The sequence below is a fragment of the Gekko japonicus genome, unplaced genomic scaffold (assembly GCF_001447785.1).
Source record: "Gekko japonicus isolate JY-2015 unplaced genomic scaffold, Gekko_japonicus_V1.1 scaffold126, whole genome shotgun sequence".
Classification (NCBI taxonomy): Eukaryota; Metazoa; Chordata; class Lepidosauria; order Squamata; family Gekkonidae; genus Gekko; species Gekko japonicus.
This window is the reverse complement of record NW_015162477.1, coordinates 754,367-780,102: the sequence shown is the minus strand read 5'-3', so window position 1 is coordinate 780,102 and position 25,736 is coordinate 754,367. Positions and strand designations below refer to the sequence as shown.

Below are 25,736 nucleotides of genomic sequence, written 5' to 3'. Positions count from 1 at the left end.
CCTGTCGGCATCCTTCCGAGACGGAATCGCTTTTGGGTTCCTGGCCCGGTTGGGTCCAGACTCCGGCGGGTGTCTGTCCTCTCTGGGCAATTAAATAAACCCCGGCGGGAAGTCCTGGGAGCGGCGGCCGGTCTGTCGACGAGGAGATGAGGAGGGGGGACAACCTGAGATGAAGCTCCTATCTGGTCAACGGGACCTCTTCCCGCTGGTCCAGGGCGACCGAGGAGGCTTTGCTCAGCACCGAGGGCGTGAAGGTGAGGAAAGAGTCCGTCCGGGTGGTGGCCGAGCAGGTAAAGTCCGATCCCGAAGGCCGCTGGGGCAGCCCGTTGGCCTGGCCCCCGTGGCACGCCAGGCAGGAGCACGGGCCGCCCCCCGCGGCGCCGCTCAGTCCGTGGGCCGGGCCGGCGTAGAGGGAGGGGTGCCTGAAGGCGCAGAGCAGCTCCGGCCGGGGGTAGGGGTGGGAGAGGACCCGGAAGGTGTCCAGCGGTCTCAGCGGGGAGCTGAAGGGGGCGGCGGCGGCGGAAGCCGAGGTGGCCCCCAGGCCCATGTGGGAGTAGTAAGGCAGGGGCAGGTGGGAGGGGAAGGGGTAGGGGAGGCTGCCCGTGGCCGCGGCGTGGCTCATCATGTAGGTGTAGAAGGCCGGGTCGGCCGGGTGGGGCCAGGTCATGGCCAAGCGCTGCCTCTTGTCCTTCATCCGCCGATTCTGGAACCACACCTGGCGGGGACAGACGGGAGGGGGAGAAGAAACCACAGCGAGCTCTTGAGACCCTCCAGGAAAGAAGGCGGCCCCCCTGGTTGCCCGCTCGCTGCCACAAAGTAAAGCTGCCATAAACCTCCATGCTTACTCCCGAGTAAGTCTGGAGCGGGCGACCCGTTGTTTCCCAGGGATGCGCACAGGATCAGCCACTGCACTTCCTACCCATCTTGGGTTGATTGACTCGGAAGCAATAGAGCTTTGCAATAGAGCTTACTCCCGGGTAAGCATGCAGCCGACCTGCAACCTTACTAGGCCTAGGATTGTGGCCGCAGGCAACAGAACAACAAGAACAGGTCAGGTCTCTGTTTTCTCTTAATGTAGTGGGTTTTTAACCTCACTTTAAATCCCACTCCTTGGTTTTCATAATCTAGTTGCCAGATTTACATAATTACTCCGGCTTTGAGCCGCAGGAGAGGGGAAAAACGGCCCTACGACTGAAACTACACACACACACACAAAAACTGTTTGTGTGTGAGTGAGTCCGTGCGTGTGTGTGTAAGAGAGGGGGGGGAGCGCACTGAAAGGACTGGGACCTGCCTATTTGCATAAACCTTTTTTCAATGGAGATAGATTTTGACAGGAGGCTTCCCGTGTTCGCCTTTTGCCCCACAAACTTCCCCAGGAACCGTTCCTTCCAATTCAGTGGCTGGAGACCTACAGGGAGTCCCAGGGTTCCTGTCCTTTTAAGCCTGGCTCAATGCTCTGTGGTTGAAGACAGAGAGTTACTTCTTCTGCCTCTCATCCTCCCCCCCCCCTTTCAGATATTTGCGAAGTGTTCTCGGGGATATTGCAGACAGTCGGTTGTGTACCGAATGAGGAGGGCGCAGGCTACACCCCACGGCACTGAATGGGAGATCCAGTCTTGGCATGGCAGGTGACACCGCCTTAGATTCTGAGCCTCTTGGCCCCTGGAATTTATCTCATGCCGGTGGTCTCATATGAAACCACTGAGAATGGTCGGAAAGGTGTTTAACCGGAAGAACCCCCCCCCCCCACTCCTCCTCTCCCAGCAGCCTGCCAGGGAAGCTTCCTTCGGTCTCGTCCTTGAGGTCTCCGCACAGACAGCTAGACCCGCAAGCCATTGGGACCGCAGGAAGGCCAGCAGGGCTGATACCCATTTTCTCTGTAGCGAGTGCCAGTGGCATTTCCTCTCACGCAAGAGGGTCTCAGAGATCCTAAAGCCAGGATTTCCATAAAATCAACCCCGGGACTTGCGCTGACTGATCCACAGTCACTCCCCCGCCGTGCCAAAGACAAGGATCAACTCCCCCCCCCCTTCCTCGAAACGCTCCCAGTGAAGGGCGGAAAGAGGCCCCCCTGGGTGACCCGTCCCTAAGCGGAGGGCTGAAAGGCAACTGAAGGACCCGACTCTGGGCATTGGTCAGGCTGCCAGCTGCGGAGAGGCGTCGGTCCCTGGAGACCCCCTTCCCCGGGCTGCAGCAGGAAGCCCAGCAGCCCTCGCGGGTTGATACCTCGTGCGAATGGGACCCAGGAGGGACACCCTCCCGTCCCCACCCCCGCGCTTGCTTGCTCGCTCGCCAGCCTACCTACCTTGATGGTGGTTTCCGGCAGATTTAAGGCGGCCGCCAGCTCGCATCTCCTGGGCCGGGAGACGTAGTTCTCCCGGTAGAACTCCTTCTCCAGGCGGGCGATTTGCTCGCGGGTGAAAGCCGTGCGGTAGCGGCGCATCTGATCGCTCGCACTGCAGGCTAGCGACCCTTGAGAGCCGCCGCCGCCACCACCTCCGCTCTTCGGGGGGTCGCCCCCGCTGCTGGGGCTGCCTGCCGAGGCTTCCGAGCACTGCCCTGCGTGGGGAAGCAGAAGGGAAGGCCTCCTGAGAGAGAAGGACGGGTGGACTCTGCCCCAGTTTGTTTCGGATCATCCCGCCACCCCCTAGTGATAGCCGTTGGCCTACAGCCCCCACCCCCCATTTGGCTAGTGATGACCAGGTGTCAGGTCCAGATCTCTTAATCCGGAGTAAACAGTCCGATTCTCAGTCCGGTTAAACTTCCCGGCTGGGGTTTAAGCAAGTCAATCCTATACACCTTTATTTGGAAGCCGTTTCCATGGATTTCAATGGTATGTACTCCCAAGTAAAGTTGCATTCCGTACAGGACGTCCAACTGAATTCAGGGGGACTTGCTTTCCAGAGAACATTAATCGCATCTGGGAGTTTGGTTCTGAATAGACTCGGACTCTCTCGTTGAGACAGAAGCCAGCCAGTCCTGCCTGCGGACCGTGAAGGTCGAAGTGAGGCCTATCCCGCTCACCGTTTCCTTCCAAAGAATCTGTCCACATTCTAAAAGTGTTTCGGATCAGGGTGCTAGATGCTTTGATCTGCTGTCACCTGGCGCGACTGAAGTCAAATCGCCTTTGGTATCAGCGAGCCAGGCCGCAACCCAACCACTTTCCGCGGGGATTTTTTTTTAAGCCCCAATCCTGAACATCCTTCTGGGAAAGCGTTCCCTTCATTCAGCGGGACGCCCACCCGTGTAAAATATGTGATAGAAAGCCCCAGGTGGTCAGCCGCGTCGGTCTGAAGCGGTAGAACAAATTTAGAGTCCAGTGGTGCTTAAAGGTGCCACTGGACTCTGAATACGGGGTGGAAAGGAGGGACTGGTGGTACTAAGAACCAAGGAAGCCTCTCTCTTTCCATCCCCCACCCCACCCCAGGAAGCACTCGACCCGAGAAACCAGGGTGCCCCATAGAACTGCGACCCCCACCAAGCCGGTGAATTTACAGTGCAGTCCTCAACAGAGCGACACCCTTCTCAGTCAACAGAAGGCTGAGGTGTGCCTGTGCCTGTGCCTGTGCCTGTGCTGAGGATGGGCCGCCGTCTACTACGGAAGGCGTTTGGGAGCCAGAGATGAGGCGCCGCTCTGCTTCCCGGCGCTCCGGAGGCGTTCGAGAGCGGCTCTTCAGGGAAAGGAGGACCTCCGCAGTCACCTCTGGCCTGGCGGGAGGGCGGCGGCGGCGGCGGATGGGAGCGGCCCGGCATTTCCCAGGCCCCCTGCGGCGGGGCTGCCTCCGATCCCTCGCCTCGGCCAGGTTGCGCATGATAATCGCCGGCCATTGAGATGGACTGGGGAGGGGGGAGGGGGGGAGAAATGCCAGCGGCCGGGAAGAGATGCGCCGCGCCTTCCTTGGGGGACGGGAAAGAATGTCCTTCCTGACAATGGAGATGAAAGAAACTTCCCAGGCTGGGGCAGGCCAGGAGGCTTTTGCTGCGCCCAGCCCCCTCCCCCCCCCCAGAAGTGTTTAGGGCTCTGGGGGCGGAGGGGAGCGGCGGTGGGAGGGGATGAGAAAGCACCCCCCCCCAATCCGGTTTCGGCCTTTGCCTTTCAAATGCCGCCAGCTCTCATTGTGCCTGAATGGGCCGAGGGCAATTAGCGCCCCCGCGACCATTTCCCGGGCTGGCGCCACTGGGGCAGGGAAGTGACAAGGCAATTTGGACCTCGAACCAACGTGCAAACACGACAGCAGCAGCCCTTTGGGGAGCCGAAGCTGTCTGCGGAGATTTTTACAGTCTTGCTGGGGGGAGGGAGGGTGGCCGCTCCGGTGCTCATCCAGGCGGCCCGGGGCAGCCCGGCCCGGGGCAGACACTCGCATCCTTTTAATCTCGACCAAGCCGGGGGGGGAGCTTCCTTGCGCCCTCCCCCCCTTTCTCGGGGCAGGGGAAGCGGGCGCTATAACCCGGCGAGGCCCAGCGTTCTGCATTGGAACAGGAAAAGCTTGGGGGGGGGGGATTATAGTTACATAAAAGTCTGGACTGCAGGGGGAGAGATCTGCAAAGGTCAGAAGTCCCTGTTGCTGCGAGGATGCGATTTCAGGTCCCCCATTAACACGTCGTTACACTTCAAAGCGGGAGATGTGTGTGGGTCGCGGTATCTGTCTCTCTGCAGGCAATTAGAGGGGGGGGGACCCGAGCCACGGATGCGAGGGAGTCAGATAAAGGCGGGCACGGGCGGCGATCCACAAAGCAGTTAAGCTGCATCACAGACCTGGGCGCCCCGGTGTCTTCCGTCCTAACCCTGAATTTCACAGACCCCATCTCGGGTAATCCGCCCCCATTTCGGGTCTCCCCCCCCCCAACACACGGGGTCTTCTCTAACCGCCTCCGCGACAGATGGAGTCCCTCCCCCTCCCCGAAAGGCGAGTCGGCCGGCGCCTGCCTTCCCAAGAAGCCCCGGGGGGAGCCGCAGGCAGAGGGAGGGGTCGGGTACCTTTGCTGTGCTGGAGGAACTCGGCGTTGCCGGCGGCGCAGTCCGGGGTGCAGCTCACCTCGATCTCCTCGTAGAAATCCGACTCGGTGTCCGAGCTGCTTTGCTGGCCTGTGGCGGCCAGGCGGGGGAGGGGGGGCTGCGGGCCGGCCGAGAGGAGCGCGGCGGCGGCGGAGCGGCTCTCCGGGACCGTCCCTGTCCCCGGCAGCACTTCCACCTCTTCCTCTTCATCCTCCTCCTCCTCTGCCGCCGCCGCCGCCTCCAGCCTTCCTCCTCCTCCTCTCCTCTCCCGGGAGGACAAGGCGCCGGACCGGGGGCTCAGGCAGCTCCGATGGGCCATCTTGTCCGGGGGCTCCTGCCCTGGACTCGCCACGCTCTCGGCCAAGGCGGGCGCCCTCTTGGCGACCAGAGGGCCGAGGGGACTTCCTTCCAGAAACATCACCATCTCCTTCCTGGTTTCCATCCTGCTTGTCTCCTCGAGACAGTCCAGATCCTCTCTCTCCCTCTCTCCCACCCCACCCCACCCCAGCCCCCATCCACCCCTCTCTTGCGCCTTCCCCCCCTCCCCTCCCAGCAGACCAATGCAGCGAAGAGCAGCCCGCGGTGAGCCGGGGGGTGACCTTGTGATGCGCGCGCTCCAGTGTGCAGCGCCGGCTCTGGGAGGGATCTCACCGTTGCCCTCTTCTTTCTAAAGCTGTCATCCCTTAATGGTGCAATCGTCATTACGGGACCGCTGGTGACGCCACTCACTCGATTGCCGGGGGATAAATAGAAACGTCTGCCGGCCAGGAAGATGAAAGGAAGAGCCGGAGCGGAGCGGGGAGGGGGGGCCGGGGGAGATGCCCCAGGTGTGACGAGCGCCTGGGAAGGATGCTGGAGGGACGTGTGAAAAGGGAGATGCGGAGGGGATTCGACGGCAGACCAGAGAGTTCCTCAGATGGGAAAGGAAGCTTTGCCGGGGGACAGCTAAGTCACCTTTTGATGTTGGTGTTTTTTTAACAGCTACAACTTTGATCTGAACCGGATGAGAAGATTCGGAGCTGCGCTTCCCAGGTGTGAAAAAGATACACACTCTTGATGGCTCCGTATCCGAATTGCTGTTTCTTCTTTTGCAATCTGTTGCCCTTCCAATCGTGTTTGTAAACTCTATTTAAAAATGCGTTCCTAAAAATTTCTCCTGATTAATGCTTTCTTCCCCTTAAACGCTAGATTTCCCCCCCAAGCCATTTGGTTAAAAAAAAACCTCTAGAATTGTTAGCAAAGGAGACAGAGAGACAGATGGATTGATTCATGACTGTAAATTCCCTCCTCACTACCTTCCTGTCTTATCATTCCAACTGATCGTTTTGCTTCAAAAGATATTTTATATTTTGTTTTCTTTCCACAGGCAGGACTTTTAACCGAAGAGGCTTTTTAAGGATTCTGCTAGTCAGAAAGAAGCAAGCCGGCTGCATATTCCGCATTCTTCAAATTTCAGAATAAATCAGGCAATGTTTGATAGGTGCTTGTCTATCTCGGGCGTCTGTTCATTTGCCTATTCTTCAAAATATATTCTTGAGCTGGAAGGAAATCGACTTAACAGTAGCACATATACTCTTTTTAAAAATGCTCTGGCCATCACTGGTAACTCGATTACACTTATTTTCAAGGAATGTCGGTCATGTTGCTTTTACCGACCTCAAACCCATAATGTTTTCCAGTCTGGTAAAGAATTTACGGGGATTTTTGAGGGTTTGCGCAAGGTACAAAAGGAAGCAGAACAGCAGCCCTCATAAGGGCAAGTATCCCTCCGTTTTTTGTAATACCTGCAGGGAGAACGAGGGGAAGATACAGAGTGACGATGGTAAGCAGGCCAGCAAAGAAATCTCAGATCCATGAGCAGCGCCAGGACCATGAGTTACTTCCGAGGAACAGAAAACCAGTATGCTGTGGAAGTGGATGGAGAGAGGCCATGGTGAGTATAGCCTCTACCTCCTGCGAAGGGGTTATAATGTGATTGTTCCGAGTCTTTCCCGCAACGCAGGACCTCTTTGCGCTTGAGAGAGCCGGTGGGGCACGAGGACCTAGCTGGAAAGCCCAGATTCGAATGCCCCTTCTTTCTTCCAGGGTGACTTTGGGTCAATCAGGCTCAGCTTAACCCACCTCGCCGGGCTGTTGCTGCTGTTATGGTAAAAATGGAGGAGGGGAGAGGGATGCTGTAAGTCACTTTGGGTCCCCATTAGAGAGAAGAGTGGGGTATAAAGACCTAAGTGAATTAGTTAAACTAATGCAATTTACTTCCCAGTTTGGCTCTGACGTCAGCGATGCCACCTTGCTGCAATCCTAACGGAAACTCCATTCCTGTTTAGGATCTTGGTGCCATTCTAGCTGCAGCCCAGGGGATACGCGCTTCTATCCTAAACAGGTCGCAGGCCCTGTCCAAACCAAGGCTTTTAGGATGGCAGTGTTCAAAACCGACTTAAATGCCAGGACTACGCTTGACAAGGGCTGTGGATTGGAATTAGTAAAAAAATTATATAAAATATATGTTCCATTCTTTCAGTGGCTACTCGGAATGTGGATCCAACTGTGACTGCAGCATTAACCCGACGTCTCTTTGAAGGCCAGCACCACAATCGGAATCACCTTTAGCCCCAACGTGTATAAAGTATATGAATTCCCGTGAAGCGTAATAGGATTTATTTCCTAGTGGATGTCATTTGGGATTGAATAAGATAAAAGGGGCAGAGGACCGAGGGTGTGTGTCTTTTTTCCTTTCCTTTCCTTTCCTTTCCTTTCCTTTCCATTCATTCATTTATTGCTTGCTTGCTGATTTGTAAGAGCGATAGCATTGTTTCCTCCCAGGGATCAGAGTGGAGCATAAAGCAAGTAAGAGTCTTACCTTCTCCTTTTCTTTCTCCTACAGACACCCAGGATATCTAGAAACCCGCTCCATCCTTCCCACCCATACCCTCCCCTCTTTACGCCTGACTAACTGTTGGGAGAAGAGGACCATCTGGAGGGGGGAGGGGGAGGAGTCTCTTGCCGGGAGAGGGGCCTCTGCCTCCAGTCATGGGCGGGAGAACCGGAGGAGGAAGTGGGGGCTGTTTAAAGCAGTCAGCGGAGGGGGCTGGGACGGAAAGCGGCCCTCCTGGTCTCCTCAGCTGCCTCCAAGGCAGACCAAGGCAGCTGCGATTGAAAGGAGGCTCCGGCGTGAGGAGCCTTCTTCCCCTTAAGCAGCTCGGGGCTTAGGAGTGCCCTTAAACGGCTGCTGGTAAACCGAGTTAATGCCGAGCCTAATGAACCCCCCTGGGCCTTGGGAACGCGGCAGGGCTCATTTGTCTGGGGCTGCTTGGCCCCAGCTTGGTTGGCGGGCGGGCGGGCGGGGCGGGGCGGGGGGGTCTCTTCTCCTCCCGGGAGGCGTTCTTGGCGCTCCCCCCCCTGCCCGGAGCTCCTGCTCAAGCGCGCTCCCCGCCCCTCCTCGGCCGCTCGGTGGGAGGCGCGGCGCTGGGACACACACAGGGGAGCGCCGACCTTTCCCTGCCCGCTCGGAATGCGCGACGTCAGCGGCTGTCATTCCGGCTGTGCTGCGAAGGTGAGAGCGGGTCAGTCGAAGGCGAGGGCCGGTGGGCCGGTCCCAGCCTCTCAGTGGATCCAGAGATTGGTGGGGCCGCATATTTGTGGCCCAAGTACTGACGGAGGGTTACAAAAATGACCGCGAAGGGTGAGCAAGGAACCACGGGGAAGCGCCGCTAAATGCGACGGGAGCTCCGTCTGGATAGGCAGACATGGTCTGGGTGTAGTAAAACAGTGATGAAACAAGAAAATACTTAAACGAACCTCGGCCGTCCCTCCGCGTGTGGTCTCCTCCACAGCCTTTTGCGTGCCCCGAGAAGAGAGATCTGGCCGCGGGCGCATCTGGAACTGGGGAGGATGGTCTCCTGCTGTTGCTCGCAGACGAGTCCCCCAGCAAGCGGTGAGGGGTCTCCCAAAGCCCCGCGCGAATTACTTCTAAGGGGATGAGAGGATAGCTCAGGCTCCCAAAGTGGTCCTCGGGCAGACCCATCCCTCCTTCCCTGAGCCTCCCGGAGCATGATTTTAACCAGATCTGCTCCCTGACCCCGCTGGGTTTACATTAGACGGTGAGATGAAGCGGCGCGATAAGCCTCCTGCGCTCCCCCAACCCCTTGTCCCGAAGGCTGGTTTCAAGTGGGCGTCGAAATGAAAGTGTCCGGTCAGGGCCTATAAAATACCGGGGAAGATCAAACCGCGGCAGGGCTCGCCTTGACCTTTCCGAAACGCTGAAACCCCAACGCCCCTCTCCGACTTTATCTAATGTTTGAAAGAAAGGCAGGGTGGGGGTCCCTAGAGGCTGTTCTTTAAAACAAAAAACCCACACGGTCTAGGGTCTCTCTACCACCTTTCCATAATCACCGGGTTTCTCCCTTTGCTTTCGACAGCCCAGATCGGGTGCCGACCCTAACACCTTGGGAGATGGGAAAACTACGATTCAGTCCTAAAGACAGTCATACCCTTTCAAACCCATTGATATAGAAGAGAATGTTAGGATTGCACAGCTAATGGGGCTAATTTTTATCTGCATATCGGAGATGTGCTTGTTTTGTTGCGTTTGCACTCCCGCCTTTCCTCCGAGGGGGTGGGACGGCTACATTAAGAGTTCTCACGTTTTATCTTCACCACAGCAACCAAGTGAGGTTCCTTAGGGTCAGACTCCGGGTAGAGATTCAACCAACTTCATTAGCTGAATGAGCTTCGGATCTGTTCCAGCTTGGTGTCTGTCTTTCTCCGCTTTTGAAAATGCACCTCTGTCGAGGTTCACATGAGGCACTCAGGGCTAAAGTTTTTCATTCCACGTGTCATAGTCGTTCTGTCGTGAAAAGCCAGGAGCGAAGCTTTCCGAGAAAAGTACTAGGGTCGCTCCCGAGGGAAGGTCAGCCCAATATTAAAATGTCATCCTACATGTCACTTACTTTGATCGAGAAGATTGCCTAGAAAGGCAACTGTAATGTTAATAACACACACCCGTTTGTATTATTATATATCTTTACATTTATTGGGTTTTAAAATATTTTTGTGAAACTCCTTGAACTTTGGGAAGGCGGTACTAAAATGTTTCAGACATAGAAAAATAAATAAATATGTCTTTTCTGGTCCCCAAGAGTCTACACAAGAATACAAGTTTGAGTAATGTTGAACCTTTAAATCAACACTTCCTTTTAGTAAAATATTATTTCACGTTTGAACACGATTCATTTGCGTATGCCTTTGTCTAATGCACTAAGGCTCATTCACCAGGCTAAGGCATTTACCAAAGGGTTCATGGCGCAGGATCTTTTTTTTATTCATCTGAATCAATAATTTGTTTTGGTTTTTTCTTCACCTTCTCACTGTTTTCAAAAACAACAAAGAATACGTAGCAAACCCCAAACAGTACATCTGAAAACACTTGATTTTAAGGCGATTAAGACTACCCTTTTCAAACCCAACTGATTAGGAAAGCAAAAAAGGCTAATTTGTTAATGGATGCTGTTAACTATAATGACGTAATTATCGCTGTTTTATTAAGAGTATTTTTACGACACTGTTAGAGTTGGAACGCTGCAATGAAGGAAATCATCGGAGCATTCTTCAACTCTCTAGAAAGTAAATTGGGGGAGGGACACAAATTAATAAGAGCTAGTAGTACACGAGGCAATCCATATTCATGAATGCCTGGTTTTTGGTATTTGGGTAGAGCAGGAATACCCTGCATGGTAGCTATATCACATCAGGTTCTTTCAGTCTAACTTGACTGCCCTGGAAATAGCGGGTTTTGAAAACAACACGAAGACACTACTTGTGCTAGGAATCTGACATGCAAATTCTGACAAATTCATACAACATTTAATTTAAGAGATGTTGAGGGAGCGTAGGGAGGGAGGAAAGGGGGGAGAGAGAGTATGGACTGATTTTGTAGATTTTATAATTATTTAGGGTACTGATTCCGGTGACATTGAGTATACTTGCAAAGATAATCTGACATAAATTTGATGCAATTGGATTACTTCATTCTCACGCAGTAAATTCGGATACAGCAGAGTTCTGCTTTTCTGTTTTACATATCTGAAATACAATGACCCCTATTATACATCTTTTAAGGAGCAACCACATTGGAGAAGATTGGGTGTACCTGTCCCTCTGGGAAAACTACTGTAAATGATAAACAGATGCACAAACCAATGTCAGACAGCTCAAGTGGTTGAATTTAAATCAGTTTAATCTCATGGAACCAGCTGGGTGGGACTGGTTTAAATTTAGACACTTCTGTTTAGCTCTGTGTGTAGAGGAGGAGACTTGTGCAGAATAAACAAGGTGAGCACAACCTTTGGATTTTTAAATTCCTAAGGTAGTTAGGGACATGATGAACCGCATCATCCTAAGCAGAGCTACAACCTTCTGAATTCTTTGGAGCCAATGGGTTTAGAAGGGCACCTCATCTTAGAACAGCACTGTGTAAATTGATTTAACAGACAAAGAAGTATTTAATTTTGGATGGATTGCCTTCTATCTCTTTTTAAATGTTAGTGTAAAAGAGGTTATTTTCTGCATCACTGTATATCAGAAGTTTTTTTTAAAAAATCACATCCCTGTATCAAATGGATGCTTAGATTGGGGGGGGGAGTAAACAATTGTCACCCCTCTTGTCCTTCATTTTTGAGTTCCAGTATAAAATGGCCCATTTACCACCTGCAGTATCCCTTGCTGAAGCGACACCATGTTGGCATATTTAAGACGTTTGGTTATGAATAACTATTTATTATACAATTCAGAGATTTTTTTAAAATGAGGCAAATCTTGATTATGGGGGAAAGGAATAATAAAGACAATTGTAAAAATAGGTGGTCTGGGCAATAGTTATAAATCACTGGTGAGATGTGCTCTTTATTCCACTTCAAGTGTGTTTCAGTTCCTTGGTCATGTAGATGGGAACAGTTTTTTCTTCTGTCATTAAAAAACACTAAACTAGGAGATTCAGTGCACGTGAAGCTATTTTAAACAAAGCAAAAGCAGTGACTATATTTCAAAATATCTTCATTCAGGGTCATATTTATTATCTTAGAATGTTGACCTAAGAAACCATAGCACTAAATAATGCAAGAAGATCTTACCACTCAATAAAATACGACGGGGGGAGGAGAGTAATTTACCAGGCTGGAGTGTTTAAAAGACATCTAGTTTATTCTATGGTTGGTGGAAGCATAAAAACAAGCTCCATAAATTTACATGCTGTTTCTGAATTCTGTTCATACGCATTTTAATTGCACATCAGGTCTGCAGTGGATCATATTTTAAAGGAGATGGGTGCCTTTCTAGAAATGAAAATACCATGCAATTATCAGACTAGCATTGAGAGAGGGGGGTGGAGAAAGCAATACACACCCATATATATGCTATACATCATCACAATTATTTTTTATACAGAATGGTTGATTGGTCCAAAACTCCATTGGAACCAGACTGATCCTAGCAGGACTTTGGATTTAACCGTCTTCAGTCCCTTAGAGGCCAAAAGGAATTATTCATATTTGGTTTGACTCTTGTTGACACAGATTATTGATGTACCACTGTAGATCTGATTAACTTCTTATATGAGCCACATCTGACACACTGACACACATTGCAAGGGCTTAGACTGAAGTATGTAAATCAGTAAGGCTGAAGTACATGCTGAGTGAAAGTAGGTTGCTTCAAACTCTTATGGAACTCATCTGGGTTGGTTTCAGTTGATTAAGGGACTGAATTGTCTTTTGAGCAGAATGTCTTTCTAATGGAGCAATAGGAAGGAAGGAAGGAAGGCAGGCAGGCAGGCAGGCAGGGCAGGCAGACGGGCAGTCAGGCAGGGAGGGAGGGAGGAAGGAAGGAAGGAAGGAAGGAAGGAAGGAAGGAAGGAAGGAAGGAAGGAAGGAAGGAAGGAAGGAGGATTAAATAGCTATGGCTACACTTCAAAAGACATTGCCTTCTTGCTGTTAACAGCACTTCTCTTTCCTGCTGTTGAAAGTTCCCCTAGATAGGAATAAGATAGTTTAAGGTGGGGGCTGCAGTCCAGGGCATAGTTCCTGAGCTTTTGCAGGCCATCTGAGGTCAAATCTCTAAAACCAGCATGATTTGACTCAAGAGATAAACATCCCTCATAGTGAGAGCTTTGCCTTTGATTTAGGTGGAGGCTAGGCTTGGCCCAATTCTGCCAGACTGCAGATGGCTTTAAAAACAGGCAGAAGCAGGTTGTAGGTGGCTCCACAGGGTAATGTGTGATGGGTCCTCAAAGGAACAAAAAAGCCTTTATATGAAGAGGTCTGGTTCATGTGTCCAGACAGAGACTTGCTCGGTCTCTCTTTCATGTGCTGTTCTCCTCTCGCTGCCTCTTCATTCTACTTGCTCAGGGATAATATTCTAAAAACATGTATTTGGAAAGCAGGACCCATTGGCTTCAGTGGAGGATTTGCTTTCCAACCAAATGCGCCCTGGAGTGTACCTTAGTCAATGAAAGTGGGAATTTCAACTGGACATGTATCCTTAATGTGCTTATTCCATACCCTGCACATACTATCTAGGAACACCTTAAAGATGAACAACTTTTTATCGGAACATAAACTCTGGGGGACTGAAGCCCACTTTTTCTCATGCAATGAAAAGATCCTCACTAGCCAGACATTTTATGGAGGAGATTTATTAACAAAGGAGGCCCATAACTCCTCCACCTTCCTAGAGAGGAGCTACTGACTGTAGCTGAAGAAGTGCCCTTTAGTCCACAAAAGCTTATGCTGGAATTAAATGTTTGTTTCTAAGGAGCCATTAGACTCTTGTTTATTCCTTCTGCAATAGCTATTTCTCTGACACTATCAACATTACTTGAGAAGCCATTCTGAAGCCAGTGGTAGGGGGGTTTTACCATCAAGTCACAGGCTGACTCATGGCGACCCTGTGGGGTTTTCAAGGCAAGAGATGTTCAGAAGCGGTTTGCCACTGCTTGCCTCCACATCATGACCCTGATATTTCTTGGTGGTCTCCCTTCCAAGTACTAGCCAGGGTCGACCCTGCTTAGCTTCCAAGATTTGATACGATCAGGCTAGCTTGAAGCTATCCAAGTCAGGACAGTGGTAGTGACTTGCCAGTAAACCTGTTTAGGAGATACTTAAAGCAATAATATTATTTTTCACATAGTGAATGTGTTACAGTGCAATCCTAAACAGAGTTATACTCTTCTAAACCCAGTGAAGTTTTAGAAGGGTGTGACTTTGCTTAGGAATGCACTGTAAATGTTTTCAGGATGCTGTAATTAGTCTGTCATCTCACATTTTTACATGGAGGTAGGCCTCACTGATTTAAGACTTCTGTAGGTACATAATAGGGTACTTCATCAGTGGACAGACTCAAAACAGATGAATGTGGAAATTGTCTCCATTGAAAAAAAATGTTTTGTTTGAGTTGGGAGTGATATAAAGGTCCAAGTGTAGTGTCTGATTCCTGTTGCCCTGCTACTCATGCATGCTGGGTAGTCATGGAGGTGATGATCATACCTATGTGACACTGCCTCTGTAAATAAACACGGTCACAACCAGAGGTCATTTTGGGGGGGATCGCGGGGGAACGCAGTTCCCCCGGGTGAGGTGCAGGGGGCGGGGCACACGATGAAGCCCCACCCATTTTCCAGCCGCCCCCTTCTTCCAGCCTCATTCTGTTGCAGAAGGAGGAAGAAGCAGGAGGGTAAGTTGGTGTCCTCCCCCTCTGCCTGGCCGAGGCTACTCCACGTGGCCTCCGCAAGGACTCCCAGCCCCATCCAGGAGCTTCCCCGAGGTAGCTGTGTTAGTCTGCTGGTGCATAAATAGTCCAAATAGCACCTTTAAGACTAACAAATAGAACCTTTAAGACTAACCTTTAAGACTAAGACTAACTGAGTGGTGGGTGTGGCCTTATGACACACTTCCGATGATGTCAGGGGGTGTGGCATATGCTAATGTGTTATGCTAATGAGTTCCCCTAGCTCTTTTTCTACGAAACGAACCCTGGTCACAACTAGACAATGCAACTGAAACATAACATGAAACAGCATAGTTATACAATAAACAAAGTGCACTACTACCAAAGATCAGAAGTCCATCTAGTCTCTAAACCTCCCTGCATGAAGAAAACTTAACAAGACAATTTCTCCCTAGTGTGCTAGATGTTTATGGACAGAGAGATTTTTTTCCCTTTAATTGGAAGCATCCAACCATGAAACAGTTCACCTTTGGCCTGAAGCCTCTAGGAGCAGCAGTATCACTCAGTTCTAGTGTCTGCATCAATCAGGCCTTTGAGGGATTGAACAGACTAGAGCAGGGGTGTCAAACATGTGGCCCGGGGGCCAGATCAGGCCCCCAGAGGACTTCTATCAGGCCCGCAGTGGAACTGGCTGTCTTCTGCTTCTTCTTCCAGTTCTGTTGCTGCTGTATCATTGTACGTTTGTAGCTTACAGATACACACCTGAACAGCATACTCAAGATTGCAACAGCACAGACATTTTGATGCAATAATTCAGAGCAAGAGGTGTCAGTTATCAGACACTGTTAAATAAACAAAATATTGCAAGAGTGCTAATGTTTTAAGCATGATTTTATTTTTAGTTAAAAAAACACATTTTGTCTGTGTCCTTTATATAGTTTATATCTCCGCTACCTGGCATTATATTTTATGACACACATGGCCCGGCCCAACAAGGTCTCATTTATGTCAGATTCAGTCCTCATAACAAATAAGTTTGACACCCTTGTACTAGAATCAGTCAGAAAGTCACATGACATCAGAGTCACATGACCAGAAGAGGATGGGCTAGAACACTGACAGTACATATGTCAAGGCTTCGAACCATAGCTTACAGACTGAGAGAGCTGGCGGCAGGAAACACAAGCCATTTTGTGATGGCACCTACTACCTTTTCTCAAAATTCCCACAGGCTCGGTAGGGTTGGAGAACCCTGCATTAACATCTTGAATGGCAGGAAATTCAGAGGGAGTCACAACTATGGTAACCTTTACTAACAATAAGAATAGTTTTATTATTTATTTAATCAATTCATTTTTCTCCCCAAAGTGGCTTACATTGTTCTCCTCTCCAGCATTTTATCCTCACAACAACCCTGTGAGTTAGGTAAGGCTGAGTGAGTGCTCCTGGCCCAAGTGAGCTTCCATGGCATAAGTGAGGGTTCGAGCCCAAGTCTTCCCAATACTAGTCCAACTTGATGCACCTATGGCAAAAAAGTACCTACAAAAGCTTTATAAAGTAGTGGCGGCGGCAGTAGTACCAGTGGCAGTAATAGTAGCAGCATCAGTGGTAGTAGTAGCACAAGCAGAATTAGTAGTAGTGGTAGCAGCAGCAGCAGTAATTGCAGCAACAGGAACAGCAGCAGGAGCAGCACTGTAGGCGGGCAAGCAGCAGTAGCAGCAGTTCCAGCAGTAGTTGCATCAACAACAGTGGTAGCAGCAGCAGCAACAGAAGCAGCAGTAGTAGCAGCACCAGCAGCAGCAGTAGTAACAGTTTCACTCACAGTTGCAGTACTAGTTGCAATACTAGTTGCAATACTGGTAACAAGGGTATTGCAGCAGCAATAGTAAATGGAGCTTTACAGAATGAAAGATGAAAATTCCTGTCCTGGGTTTACCACATAAAATTTGACAAAGGAAGTTGGATTAGCAGAAGGGGGTAAGTGTTGATTCTGGTTGTACTTGGTTAGGCTTCATTTCTGTAAAGGAGGGGAAATAGCAGCAAGAAAAGATGAAAAATGTACTGAGTTCAAGACAACTATGAGACATCCAAGTAGAAATAGCAAATAGGCCATTGAAGAGTTGGGAGTCAATGGGTGGCAGGAGAAAATTCAAGTAGTAGAGCTGGGCATGGTACATACGGTATATGGTACATACAGTACTGGATGCCATGGGATCTGAAAGTCAGGATCAATGTATAGAAAGATAAGTGAAAGCCCAAGGATGGAATGGATCCCTGGGGGGACCCAGGAGAGCAGGGCATAGTAAAGAAAGAGCTCCCCCTTATGGAAATTAGGTGATTAGACAGGTTGGAGGAAACCCTGCTGAGGACAGAATCATGGCCACTTAGAATGTGAAGGGAATCAAACAGGATAGTGATGTATCAGAGACAGTAGAGGAACAGAAGAAAATAAGGGTAGTGGAGAGATCTTTGGATGTGGAACTGAGGAGATCATCTGTAATTCTGGAGAGGACAGTTCACTGGAATGAAGCCAGACTGTGGTGTTTTGACAGAGGAGTCTGGAAACAGTAACTTGAGACAGCAGGAGTATGTAGCACCCTTTAGGAGTTGCAGGCAAAGGGGCTTCCGGTCTGGCTCCCGCGAAAGGCGGACGCATCCTTGGGTCGCTCCCGAGGGGCGTCTCGCCCGCCCGCGGTGGAGGAGGGAATCCTCTGTAATTCTGGAGAGGACAGTTCACTGGAATGAAGCCAGACTGTGGTGTTTTGACAGAGGAGTCTGGAAACAGTAACTTGAGACAGCAGGAGTATGTAGCACCCTTTAGGAGTTGCAGGCAAAGGAAAACCCATAGTTGGGAAGGAGGGATGGTGTGAGGAATGGCTTTGTTAGAATAGGGGATGGGACAATGGCATGATTTAATGTATAAAGTAAGGAGTCAGAGAAGAAGGATATCTTGATAATATGGGGGAAAGAAGGGAGAATTCCAGGGAAGGCAGCAACCATGTTTTGGCAGGAGATAGGATCAAGGGATATATGGAGATCAACTACCCAGTTCTCATGACAGAGCTGAAGGAGGTATCAGGAGACCTAGCGAAAAAAGGGAAGCAGTTTGGAATGAATAGTTTCCATTTTATGATGGAAGAAGGAAGTGAAGCCTTGAGCAAAGGTGACAAGGACAGGCCTTAGTGGAAAGGTGGGAACAGGGGTTGTTACACACACAAACTACTCCCACTTCATGGGTACAGCCTTCTTACAGACACATGTCCACATGGGAGCTTTAAGCCTTGACATAGGTCAAGTTTGCTAACATAATTCCTGGAACTGGAGAGAGGCAATGGAAATTTAAATCATACACTTTTGTTTACAGTAAAAGGGACAGTGTAAAAGAAGAGTGGAGAGATAAGAGCAAATAGCCCAGTGGCACCTTTAAGACCAACAAAGGTTTATTCAAGGTATGAGCCTTTTATTTTATATGAGCTGGATAAATCCACTTGTGTGCATGCACACTTTTTTCAAATACATTCAATATGCACATGAAAGCTCATACCTTGAATAAACCTTTGTTGGTCTTAAAGGTGCCACTAAACTCTAAATTTGTTCTACTGCTTCAGACCAACATGGCTGGCCACCTGGATCTATCAATACTAAGTAGGTAGTCTAGCCGAGAATCTTATATACACAGAGGAAGTTATCACGCAGTCTAGTCTTAGGTAAAAAATACCCTCAGGCTAGCCTGATCTTATCAGATCTTGCAAGATAAGCAGGGTCAGCCCTGGCTAGTATCTGGATGGGAGACCTCCAAGGAATACCAGTGGCATGACACAGAGGCAGGCAATGGCAAACCACCTCTGAATGTCTCTTGCCTTGAAAACCCAACTGGGTCACCATAAGTCAGCTGTGACTTGACGGCACTTTCCACCACTACCAAAGATACCCTGAGGGAGGCTTGTTAGCTAAAGGGGAATAAAAGGTAGAATATAAAATATATTTTGCCTGTCCAACAAGACAAGAAAAGTAAACTCAGACTTCTTTTTGTGTGTGTGGTTTTTGTGTGCATGCCTGGAAGTCATGGTGACTTCTGGCGACCCTTACTAGGGTTTGGACCATTCAGAGAGGTGGCTTGATATTGCCTGACTCTGCATCCCAAACCCTGGGGTTCCTTGGAGGTCTCCCTTCCAATTACTTGCAAGGGTCTAACCCTCTGATGAGATTGGGCTTGCCTGGGCTACCCAGGTCAGGGCTGGACTCAGATTTCTTAAAGATCATGGGAGGGAGAGAGAAAGTACTTGTGGATGGCAAAGGCCACTTCAGCTTCCCAGTGGTGCCTGAATCTAAATTGCTGGGCAAAGAGACCCTTTTATTCAGTCATAAAGTTCTTTCAGAGCTGTTCTCTCAAGGACAGTTCTCGAGAGAGCTCTTTCAGCCCCACCTACCTCCCAGGGTGTCTGTTGTGGGGAGGGGGAGGGGAAGGGATTGTAAGCTGCTCTGAGACTCCTTCGGGTAGTGAAGGGAGGGGTATAAATCCAATCTCCTCCTCCTCCTCTTCTTCTTGCAGTTTGAATTTGATGCTGGATAAATCCACTTTTTGTTAGAACTACAAAGGGCTGCTGAGAAGTTGGAATGGTATGGGGACTAGGCTGAGTTAAAAACAAAGACAAAAGACTAGCTGGGTGAGGGCCAGGCAGACATTGTTAATGTCCTGCTTCTCTGGATACCTGCTTTAATTTATGATGAAACTGATGAATGTAAAGCTCTAAGAAGGGAGTGTAGCATTCACAAGCATTGAATGGGTGGAGTCAAAGTAAATACCAGGCAGCCAAGACAAGTCCTTGGTGGCTGTTATCTTGAGGCTCTCCAGGACTTGATTGGCATTTTGTGTCTCCTATGTATATGGCTAATCTTTTTTTTTTAACATCACTTGTATCCTGCTTTTCTTCCCAATGGGGATGCAAAGTGGCTTACATGGTTCTCTTCTCCTCCATTGTATCCTCATAACAACAGCCCTGTGAGGTAGGTTAGGCTGAAAGTGTGTAACTGGCCCAAAGTCCCCCAGTGAGTTTCCATGGTGGAGGTGGGTGGGTGTTAACCTGGCTCTCCCAGATCCTGGTCCGACATTTTAGCCACTATACTACACTGATCCTCTTTGTCCTTTTTAAGATATAAGACGGGGGTGGTGGTGAAGTGACCCTTGTGGCCCTTCTTCCCTTGTCCAGTAAGTCAGGTTTACAGAATTCCAAGGGTGGGGGCCTTCTGAGTACCTCATCCCTGTTTGGGGGGGTGGCTTCTACACAAAAAATCTCAGGGAGAGGGAGAGAGAGCTTCCATGAAACAAATCCCATGTGGGGGTCACCTTCTGAGCAACAGGGTGCTCATCACCTGCCATTTCAGCTCATGTTCTGTTTGCCAGTTCTGATTGAAACATCATAATGTTCAACAAACCATTTGCCTGTCTGTGAACAGTTCATGCAAAAAAAAAAAAAAAGAGCTTTGCACATTACTTCACTTTCTCCCCCAAGGGAACCCAAGGTGGCTTCCATTCTTCTCTTCTCCTCCAGTTTATCCTCACAACAACCCTGTGAGGTAGGTTAGTCTAGGAGCATGTGACTGGCCCAAGGTCCCCCAGTGAGCTTCCATGGCATGAGTGGGATTCAAACCTGAGTCCCAGATCCTGGGATAGCACTCTAACCACTTCGCTGCACTGGCCCCATATCTTTGCCTTGACCTGGTTGTTAATGGGAAAAATAGAAGAACTCTCTGATTCAGAATCAGTTTACATATGCACATTTTCCCACTGAATCATAATGAACGTAGCTTCTTTCTGACACCACCCCCAATACCTGCATGTCCATCAAACGCTGGCACTCGAACTGTATTGATCAACAAAATAGGTGCCTCATGGCTCTGTAGCTTATTTTTAAAACTGTATTATTGGGTCATTATACCTGAATGACATGGGGTGTGTTAATAGGAGAGGCAGATGAACTGTTCAAATGAAGAATAATTTGCAAGTGTCATTCTGTTGGAATTGCAAGTTGCTTACACTTTAGTCATTACAGAGTTAAATGTTGTTTGTTAGGAAACAGGATGTTATGTTACATAATGTATTCAACGGTGGGAAAGTTTGTGGGAGTTGTTTATCCTAATGAAGTGACCTGTAACCTTTGTATTGGTCAACTAACATCTTGTTTGTAGGAATGCTTTGATCTAGCATTAATGTATTCACAAGTTTATGGCCCTTTGTGTGAACCAAAGAGGTAGTTCTCTTCTAGAAGCCAAGACAGATAGAAAGATGTAGCTGTTAGCATATATTACTGAGAGTAACTGCAAGTATGTAACCTTTTATTTTATTTCTTTTATCCAAAGTACCATACCCATGTTTTATTTTGTTTTATAGTAAAGATATTTTCCTTTTACTAAGTGTGGCTCTTGTGTTTGCAATACGACCACCGACCCTGAATCAAAGAATCCCAACAAAGTGGTAGCAGAGCAGGGTTTATTTGCAACACAAAAGAAGTCCACTGTTTTCTTGAATTACAAAAGGCAGAGAGAGTTCTTTTTGAAGTTAAAACCTTTTGGCCACGAGATTTTTGTTTACCGGACTTGCAAAGACGACCCGTTCCCCGCTCATGCCGGAGACAAATCTACAAAATCAACAGAGTGCTAACTAATCCCTGCGTTTACCGAAGCTGAGTTGCTGAAAGGAAAAGCAACCCTCCAGCGCAGCCTTTCAAACCGAGAATGTCGAGCGGTGAGGAATCAGCCTCTTCATCAAGATCAATGCCTGTGAGTACTCCAAATACTACAGTGCGTGGTGCACCAAACTTTCAAATCCCTACCTTAACTGCCCACAATTATAGATGGTGGTCAACTGAGATAAAAAAAAGCTTTAACAGTGCATGATGCTGAAGATGTTTTAAGCAAGAATGTTCCTGATCAGCAGCCACAGAAAGGGGAATTTCTGAAAAGAGATGCAGTTGCAAAAAGCTTAATTATGAGTTATGTTAATGCAATGGAATGCCAGTTGCTAGTGGATTGTGAGACAGCTAAAGACATCTGGGAATGGTTCAAAGGTCATTATGGGCAAAAGGATGATTCACAAGCATTATTCCTTAGACAAAGCATGCACAGTATTAAAATGCATGAAGATGAATCAGTTGCTAAACACTTGGATAAAATTCTACTTTGGGTAAGTGCTTCTGTGCATGCCTGAAAGACGTTTTTTTAAAGGATGTCACCCAACAGCACGCTCCATGGTTGACTCACAGCGTGTTATGTTCTGAGTTTATTCAATGCTGTTTAGTTATGGGTTGTGCTAAAGTATCCTAGTTTCCTTTGTCGTGATTGTCTGTTTAATAAAGACCTTTTAGTGGTCCTGAAGCCATACAGAGTACCCTATCAGGAAGCTCCGCTTAGGTCCAATCAGACCCCATGAAAGTAGCAACATTGTATATAGATCAATATTGGAATGGTATAAGTCTGGGTGGCGCTCTTATCAGAGCAGATCAGAGCTGAGTAATGTTATGAATTAAGCCTTGAATTGAGAATTGTCTCCCGCCTTTCAATACACTAAAGAGCATAATTGAGGAGATTCTACGGAAGGACTGTGCCTATGTGTCTGAAGGTACAAATAACATACTCTCAACTAGGAAAATTGTGGGAAATGGATACAGAATCCTTCTTGGAAAAGAAATAGCTGCATTTTTTATGTTAACTCTGAATTTAAATCAATGTTACATGAAAAAGATGGTTTTCTTTATTTGGAAAATATTGTTGAGAATGATGATGTTGAAAATGATGATGATATTGAGAATGATGATTTTGATAATGCTAATGATGTGCAGAATGTTGATGATGCTAATGATGTTAATGGGCCAGTGTGTAGTAGCATGCAACCTGTGTGTGAGCATAAAAATTGTCTTTTTAAATGGCATGTAACAATGGGTCACCGTAATGTGAAAAGTGTACAAAAATTATTGAGAGAATGTAACACTAATGTTGTTGATTGTAATCAAATGCAAAATGGTTGTGATGTATGTATCAGAGCAAAGGGAAAATCCCCAAGCTACAAAGGTAATTCTACTGTCCACAGTGAGAAATTTCTAGAAACAGTGTACTCAGACATAGTAGGACCTATAAAGGCATCAGCTGGTGGAAGTAGATACTTTCTAACCTTTATGGAAACAAAATCCAGATATGTTTTTGTCTACTTAATCAAAAGCAAAGATCAAGTTGTTGATAAGTTCAGAGCTTACATTGCATTTGTGAAAAATAAGTTTGGCAAAGTTCCAGAAGTGTTCTTTACAGATAATGGAACAGAATACAGTAGCAGTGAGCTCCAAAGGTCTATGGAGCAAAAGGCATTGCACATAAAACCACAGTGCCTTATTCACCACAACAGAATGGCGCAGCTGAGAGACTAAATAGGACCATCCAAGAAATGGCTCGCTCCATGCTTATGAAATCTGGACTTTCTGATTTCTGTTTTGCTGAAGCTGTCAATACTGCAGTATATTTGCATAACACAGTACATTCCAAAGTGACGGGCCTAACTCAGTTTGAGATTTGGTATGGCAGAAAGCCAGCTCTAAAACATTTAAGACCATTTGGCTCCAAAGCTTACGCATTCATACCCAAGGAAAGAAGGGGAAAGCTAGACCCCCGAGCAGAGCTTGGTATCCTTGTTGGGAATGCACTTGGAGGAAGAGGATAGAGAATCATAGATCCTAATAGTTGTGCGATCAAAGACTGTAATGTGGTACGTATAGATGTAACACTGTGTTACAAGTCCCTGAACAAGCTGAGTCCAGAGTGCAAACTGAACGGCACACTACAGCAGATGTTTCTTTCAGTGACCTGGTCATTTGGCAACCTGCAGAGACCACCTGTGAACAGGCAGGTCCACCTTCAATAGAAAGTACCGAATCAGAAGGGGAAGCAGGAAACCTTAGGCCAAGGGAAACAGAGACACAGACTGCAACTACTGTGAGAAGATCAGCAAGGGACAACAAAGGTGTACCACCACTGAGACTTGGCATTTGTGCAACTGTACAACTTGTCAAAGAACCTTCAAACTGGAGAGACATAAAACGACTACCTACACCAGAGAGAAACAAATGGATGGACACAATGAATGATGAAATCAAATCCTTACATGAGAAGCAAGCTTGGACACTTACAAAGTTACCTCCTGGAAGAAAAGCTATTGACAACAAATGGGTGCTCAAGGTGAAATACAAAGACAAGCAGCAGACACATCGCCATCAAATGTCTTTTAGTGAAAGATATGCAAAAGAAAGGACTGATTGAAGTTCAATACTGTCCTATGATCACTGACATTTTGACCAAACCACTCAATGCAGCCAAGATTGCAAACCTATGTAAGAAGATGAACCTAATTGATCCAAAGTATAACTGAAATGTTAGAACTTGAGAAGGGGTGTTGGAATTGCAAGTTGCTTACACTTCAGACATTACAGAGTTAAATGTTGTTTGTTAGGAAACAGGATGTTACGTTACATAATGTTTTCAACGGCGGGGAAGTTTGTGGGAGTTGTTTATCCTAATGAAGTGACCTGTAACCTTTGTATTGGTCAACTAACATCTTGTTTGTAGGAATGTTTTGATCTAGCATTAATGTATTCACAAGTTTATGGCCCTTTGTGTGAACCAAAAGAGGTAGTTCTCTTCTAGAAGCCAAGACAGATAGAAAGATGTAGCTGTTAGCATACATTACTGAGAGTAACTGCAAGTATGTAACCTTTTATTTTATTTCTTTTATCCAAAGTACCATACCCATGTTTTATTTTTTTTATAGTAAAGATATTTTTCTTTTACTAAGTGTGGCTCTTGTGTTTGCAATACGACCATCGACCCTGAATCAAAGAATCCCAACACATTCTCATACTGAATCAATGGAGATGTCATTATTTTTCAGGGGAAGAGCTATCATTCCTTAGGCAATTGCGTGGGTCTTGTCCTATCATGAGGCAGAACTGCTCTTTTTGACTGCCTTCATATCCTTATGACTCTGTAGCATACAACACACAACCAGCAGCTCCCACTTGATGTTCACCTGGTACCTCCTTTACTCTCTTTTAGGCATCAGGTCAAAACGTTCCTTTTTACCCAGATTTTTCATTAAAAGTTTGGTTGATCTTTTACATTTATTTCTGTTGTCTCCTTCTACCCTGAGAATGGTTTTGTGGGACTTGTTTTAAGTTGCTGTGTGATGGTTTGGTTTTGTGTTTTGCTCTGGTTGTGTTTTGAGTGTCGTGTTCTTAATAGTGTGTTGATTTTTATGCTATTTAATTTTTTATCATGTTTTACTTCATAAGCCACCTTGAACAGGCTGTGTGGAGAGGCAGCATAGAAAATGTACAAATAATACACAAATAAATGTTCTATAAAGGCAATTAAATACTCTTATAACACTTCAGCTTCAATAAAGCCTGGAGGTTCTTTTTGAAACTCATCTACAGTTTAGCAGGAGGAGGAGAGAAGTATTCCTTTTCTTTAGATACACAGAGCACTCTTTCTATTTAACCACATTGTTTAAAAATTAGGTTGTCAAGTCCTCGATTTTAGTCAGAGATCAAGTGCATGCAAGGAATGTTCAGAGTGATAACAGAAAAGAGTTTGCTACTGTATTTTCCCCATTCTCTGCAGCTAGACTGAGAACAGAGAAGAGATCAACTAGATTTCCACTGAGGTCTGTCAGACTTGCTCAGGAAAGCCTCTCTTTTCACTGCCTCATTATTCAACACACCAAAGAGAGGCTTCTTATCCAAAGCAGCTGGAATCAAAGCTCCAGTACATTTATGGAGTTCAGTCAAGTATTGCTGCAAAAGACAATGTGGATTTTCAGACCATCTAAGAGAACAAATATCCAAACAAACAACAAAATCCTTCTTCTCATTGAAAGACCATCAGTTCTCAGGGCTTTTCCCAGAAAGAGATTTAAATGTGGTTCTTAAACTTTCTGCTTCCAATCATAGAATGCATTTCATGTTACTTATCTCCCTAG

The 25,736-nt window shown here is 47.6% G+C and overlaps 1 protein-coding gene across 1 annotated transcript; it reads right to left on the bottom strand.

Annotated features, from left to right (window-relative positions):
• Positions 1-178: 178 nt before the first annotated feature.
• On the bottom strand, positions 179-5,441 carry EVX1 (even-skipped homeobox 1). The gene is made up of 3 exons (XM_015405794.1): positions 4,982-5,441; positions 2,309-2,562; positions 179-715 (listed from the first exon to the last, which is right to left on the bottom strand). The coding sequence occupies exons 1-3, from the start codon at positions 5,439-5,441 to the stop codon at positions 179-181; spliced, it is 1,251 nt and encodes a 416-aa protein (XP_015261280.1).
• Between the last annotated feature and the right edge of the window lie 20,295 nt (positions 5,442-25,736).

Bases quoted from the DNA above. Each gene is read 5' to 3' on its own strand.
- EVX1 (XM_015405794.1), bottom strand. From the start codon at position 5,441: ATGGAAACCAGGAAGGAGATGGTGATGTTTCTGGAAGGAAGTCCCCTC. The intron at 2,563-4,981 runs GTACCCGACCCC...TTCCCCACGCAG, and splicing joins GTTCCTCCAGCACAGCAAAG to GGCAGTGCTCGGAAGCCTCG. The intron at 716-2,308 runs GTAGGTAGGCTG...TGTCCCCGCCAG, and splicing joins TGCCGGAAACCACCATCAAG to GTGTGGTTCCAGAATCGGCG.